This window comes from Mandrillus leucophaeus, unplaced genomic scaffold (genome assembly GCF_000951045.1).
Source record: "Mandrillus leucophaeus isolate KB7577 unplaced genomic scaffold, Mleu.le_1.0 Scaffold326, whole genome shotgun sequence".
NCBI classification, from domain to species: Eukaryota; Metazoa; Chordata; class Mammalia; order Primates; family Cercopithecidae; genus Mandrillus; species Mandrillus leucophaeus.
Window position 1 is genome coordinate 1,545,136 of NW_012103432.1, and position 5,707 is coordinate 1,550,842.

Below are 5,707 nucleotides of genomic sequence, written 5' to 3' on the forward strand. Positions count from 1 at the left end.
AGTAGCTGAGATTACAGGTGCCCACCACCATACCTGGCTAATTTTTGTATTTTTTTTAGTAGAGACAGGGTTTCACCACGTTGGCCAGGCTGGTCTCAGACTTCTGACCTCAAATAATCCATCCTCCTCAACCTCCCAAAGTGCCGGGATTATAGGCGTGAGCCACTGTGCCCAGCCTATGCTCTTTTCTTTCTTTCTTTCTTTTTTTTTTTTGAGATGGAGTTTCGCTCTGTCACGCAGTCTCACTCTTTCATGCAGGCTAGAATGCAATGGCACGATCTTGGTTCACTGCAACCTCTGCTTCCTGGGTTCAAGCGATTCTCCTGCCTCAGCCTCCTGAGTAGCTGGGATTACAGGCTTGCACCACCATGCTCAGCTAATTTTTGTATTTTTAGTAGAGACAGGGTTTCACCACGTTGGCCAGGCTGGTCTCAAACTCCTGACCTCAGATGATCCGCCCACCTCGCCCTCGCAAAGTGCTGGGATTGCAGGCATGAGCCACCCGGCCTGGCCCTGTGCTATTTTCAAATTATATTTTTTATTTTTAGAAATTAACAATTACTTGTGGTATATGACCTAAACCACAATTATTATTTATAGGTAATAGATATCTTTATAATACTTCTAAATTTTGAGACGTTTCACTTGACTAAATCTGCATAGAGAGATGAATTACATACAGATATTAAGGGAAAATTCAGAGTTGGTAGGGCTTCTGTCATTATTTTTTCTCTGTTTTATAACCTATGATTAATCAAAAACTACTAACTGTAAGTTGCCTGCTGGGATTATTATGAGTATTTTTTCCTCAGATGCAGGCATACCAAATAGGTACTATTTTCTAGACTGCTTGTCTGTGAAACTGAACTCTGCACCTTCCATGTTGGAAAACATATGAGGATGGGTTATTTGCAAACTAATACCACTCAAGTTTTTTACTGTAACTCGTAATTTATGTTCTTTTATCCCTCTTGCTGTCTGCTTTGTCTAAATATTGTGTTAATTTTCTGTTAATACTTTGCGAAAGGAATTGAAAATGTAGTCTAGCTTAAGATTGTAATAGAAGGAAGATACCTACTGAAAGCTTGAACTAATTACACCTTTAGTTTTTATCTGCTTTCTTCAGATATACACCATCTCAGCAAGGAGTGGCATTCAACTCTGGAGCTAAACAGAGAGTTATTCGGATGGTAGAAATGCAGAAAGATCCAATGGAGCCTCCAAGGTTCAAGTAAGTAAAAAGAAATAGGCTACTAATACACACAATAACATGGATGAATCTCAAAACGATTATGCTGAGTGAAAGAAGCCAGACGAAAACAAGTACATACAGTATGATTCCATTTATATAAAACTCCAGGAAATGCAAACTAACCTGTAGTTACAGAAGGATCAGTGGTTGCCTCTGGGGAAGGAGGTAGGGACAGAGAAGAGATGAGAGGGACAAGAGGAATAGGCAAGGGGCAAGCAGAAACTTTTGGGGATGATAGACATGTTCACGATCTTGCTTGTGATGATGATTTCACAGGTGCATATTTGTGTCAAAATTTAATCAAATTATATACTTTAAATATGTATAGCTAATAAATGTCAATTATCTCAATAAACCTGCCTTTTTTTTTTTTTTTTTAGACAGAGTCTTACTCTGTCACCCAGGCTAGAGTGCAGTGGCGCCATGTCAGCTCACTGCAAGCTCCGCCTCCTGGGTTCATGCCATTCTCCTGCCTTGGCCTCCCGAGTAACTGGGACTACAGGCGCATGCCACCACGCCCAGCTAATTTTTTGTATTTTTAGTAGAGACAGGGTTTCACCGTGTTAGCCAGGATGGTCTCGATCTCCTGACCTCAGGCGATCTGCCCACCTCGGCCTCCCTAAGTGCTGTAATTACAGGTGTGAGCCACCGCACCCAGCCTCAAGCTGCTTTTTAAAATGGAAAAAAGGTATATTACTCTGCAAAATGACAGTAATGTTGTGGAGGTGGGGTGAGTAACAATTTCAAAGTTGGCCAAGTTTTATTCATTGTAGAAGTGGAGTGGTAAATGTATATCATTATACAATCTCTGTTTTTGTCTATGTTTGAAACTTTTATGCAAGAAAAAGGAGGGGAGACTTGGTATGATGACTAAAAGGAAGGAAACTATATCTCTGTGTGGTTGTGTTTTGATTTATACTTCAGGATTAATAAGAAAATTCCCCGGGGACCACCTTCTCCTCCTGCACCTGTCATGCATTCTCCTAGCCGAAAGGTATTCTTTGCTGTAGTCCAAAATCTTTTTTTCTACTTATGGTTATTAATTTTATAGATAACTTCCCTATGCCTGTACAGGTGCATGTCACCACATTGACTTGTTGTTTCTTTTTTTATTTTTCAAGATGAAGTTTCAAGAATGCTTATGAGAATGTATATAACATGTTAGCTATACGTTTTGTTATTAGTAACCCAAACCCTACTTTTAATGGAATGGACAGGGTCTGCTGTTTCAGTTAAAGGATGTTATTGGAAATGAATATATGGGTTTATTAGGTCCCTGATAATTTGAATGACTTTTTAAGATATATTTTGTTAATCAAAAGAACAATTTTTCATCCAAAAGAAGTCACATTGGCCAGGCATGGTGGCTCACGCCTGTAATCCCAGCACTTTGGGAGGCCGAGGCGGACGGATCACCTGAGGTCAGGAGCTCAAGACCAGCCTGACCAACATGGAGAAACCCAGTCTCTACTTAAAAAAAAAAAAAAGAGAAAAGTTAGCCGGGCGTGGTGGTGCATGCCTATAATCCCAGCTACTTGGGAGGCTGAGGCAGGAGAATCACTTGAACCCAGGAGGTGGAGGTTGTGGTGAGCTGAGATCGCACCATTTCACTCCAGCCTGGGCAACAAAAGCGAAACTCCGTCTCAATAAAATAAAAAAAAAAAGAAAAAAGTCGCATCGCTTTAAATATGGAAAAATACTAGCCAACATTTGTAACTGTCAAGAATAATTTCTAGATTATTTTCCGTTTTTCCCAGTAGTTCAAAGTTATTACTAGAATTATATGGTAAACTAGTGCTAGCAAACAAATGGACTGTTGGCCTTTTACTATATCTGTGCATATATCAGTGTATATGGAGCTATCTTTGAAGATAAAGATTATACTTAAGATTTACTTTGTAGACTATAAATCTAAACCTGTCTCTTCTTTCACTCTTCTCTCAGATGACTGTAAAGGAACAACAAGAGTGGAAGATTCCTCCTTGTATTTCTAACTGGAAAAATGCAAAGGTAATTAAGTTGTCAAATCAGTCTCTGTTAGTATTATAACCTACTGGAAAATACCAATAAAACAACTACAGCCTGCGTAACTGTAGTTGAAACAACACATGGCCTAACTGAGTATTTTCAAAAAGGAATGCCCAATTTGGTGACTTTTTAAATGTAATAGAAATGTTAGTATGCCAGGCACATGAATACCGTGTCAGTTCTTTTTTTTTTTTTTTTTTTTTTTTTGAGGTGGAGTCTCACTTTGTCACTAGGCTGGAGTACAGTGGCATGATCTCAGCTCACTGCAACCTCCGCCTCCCAGGTTGCAGCGATTGCCTTGCCCCAGCCTCCTGAGTAACTGGGACTACAGGCGCATGCCACCACGCCCGGCTAATTTTTTGTATTTTAGTAGAAATGGAGTTTCACCCTGTTGGCCAGATGGTCTTGATCTCCTGACCTTGTGATCCGCTGGCCTTGGCCAACCAAAGGACTGGGATTGCAGGTGTGAGCCACCGCATCTGGCCCCATATCAGTTCTTTTAGTGAATTGTAGCTAGCAGAAACACATAGAGAAGGAATAAGTATAATAAAGTGCCATATAAATACAAGATGGTATTTAGAAAACTCAAATTTATGTCTAAAAATTGTTTCCAAAAGAAAGTAAACTGGTGTAAAAGATTATATGACAAGAACAGAGTAAATGTTTGGATACTTTAAGTGCTTATATATTCAACTACTTGACTCTGTAGTAGTGAAGGCTTAAGCTATATGTCTCTAATAATCGCCAAAGTTTCTAGGAGTTGTTAAGAATCTGTTGATTGTGGGATAGATTCCCTAATTACTCTTTCCTCTTCCCTGAATCATAGTTCATGGTTTTACTTTTGATGGATAAAGAAGGCCATTTCAGGTTTCTTAAGAGAATTTATGTACTCACCCTAAACAAAGAGGTTGTTGACTGGTCTGATTCGAGTTCATGAATATTATGTAACTGGATGGTATCTTGAGCTGGTTCTGTAACGCTTCATTTTTATGAGACCATGGACTTAAAGGTCAACATTTGAGAGACTAGTCAGGTATCTGGAAAATAAAACTAAGCCTGAAAGTTACATAGATATTCAAGTATAGTTCTTGAGTTATTGAAATGGGATGCAAAGTTTTAGAATGTAGAATGTCAGTGGTTTAGCAAACGGTTTTTTTCTTTTTTCTTTTTCTTTTCTTTTCTTTTCTTTTTTTTTTTTTTGAGACAGAGTCTCGCTCTATTGCCCAGGCTGGAGTACAGTGGTATGATCATGGCTCACTGCAGCCTAAACCTCCCACGCTCAGGCATTCCTCCCACCTCAGCCTCCCAAGTAGTTGGGACCACAAGTGTGCCCCACCGTACCTGGCTACTTTTTTGTATTTTTGGTAGAGACAGGGTTTCACCATATTGCCAGGCTGGTCTTGAACTCCTAGGCTCAAGCAGTCTACCTGCCTTGGCCTCCCAAAGTGTTGGGATTACAGGCTTGAGCTACTGCACCCAGCCTTTTTTTTTCTATTTACTAAAACTTCAGGGTTTTAAGAATATAACAGATCATTAAGAGAGTACAGCAGATTTAACTTCCTATAGATGCTAAGATTATAGTGATTTATTCTGCCTTTGTTTGACTGTTACATTTATTTGAGAAGCAACTGTTGAACTGTTTGACACTGATTTCCTTTTATTAAAATCCACAATTATCAGCACAAGTATCTATTTTTCCAGAGGTTGGGTTCTGAAATCCTACTGTCTGAGTTTAAATCCTAGTCGTCCACTTATTTTAACGGTATGACCTTGGGGATGTTACCAAAGCATCAGTGAAATGGACACAATAATGTTAGAAGCTTTATAGAGTTATTATGAAGGTTAAATGAGACCATAGATGTGTTTGATCTTCTGCATAAAGCATTCATTGATAGCTGCTGTTATTTTGCGTCATTGTGAAGAAAGATATAAGGAAAAAGAACCCCAGTTAAGTTTAAGTGGGTCTTAAAATGTGGGCATATTTTAATTTAATTTTAGCCAGGCTTGATGGCTCGTGCCTGTAATCCCAGCACTTTGGGAGGCCAAGGGTGGATCACCTGAGGTCAGGAATTCAAAACCACCCTGGCCAACATGGTGAAACTCTGTCTCTACTAAAAATACAAAAACTAGCTGACTGTAGTGGCGCACGCCTATAGTCCCAGCTAGTTGGGAGGCTGAGGTAGGAGACTCACTTGAACCCAGGAGACAGAAGTTGCAGTGAGCCAAGATGGCACCCCTGCACTCCAGCCAGGGTGACAGAGCCAAGACTCCAGCTCGAAAAAAATTAAATTAATTTAACTTCAAATAATTAACTGAAGCACTTCTGTGACTGGGTTTTCTGTCTGCTTTCACCCTAGGGTTATACAATTCCATTAGACAAACGTCTGGCTGCTGATGGAAGAGGACTACAGACAGTACACATAAATG

The 5,707-nt window shown here is 39.7% G+C and overlaps 2 protein-coding genes across 4 annotated transcripts in view; one reads left to right on the plus strand and one right to left on the minus strand.

Annotated features, from left to right (window-relative positions):
* SNW1 (SNW domain containing 1) overlaps positions 1 to 5,707 on the plus strand; it is a 57,332-nt gene that overhangs the window by 32,862 nt on the left and 18,763 nt on the right. For all 3 annotated transcript variants that reach the window (XM_011988272.1, XM_011988269.1, XM_011988271.1), the window contains exons 6-8: positions 1,127 to 1,231; positions 2,177 to 2,246; positions 3,197 to 3,262. In XM_011988272.1, the coding sequence (XP_011843662.1) occupies positions 1,127 to 1,231; positions 2,177 to 2,246; positions 3,197 to 3,262 (241 nt within the window). The remainder of the gene's footprint in view (positions 1 to 1,126; positions 1,232 to 2,176; positions 2,247 to 3,196; positions 3,263 to 5,707) is intronic.
* The window catches only part of SLIRP (SRA stem-loop interacting RNA binding protein), a 65,773-nt gene that overhangs the window by 32,367 nt on the left and 27,699 nt on the right, over positions 1 to 5,707 (minus strand). The gene's annotated exons all lie outside the window — the stretch shown is intronic.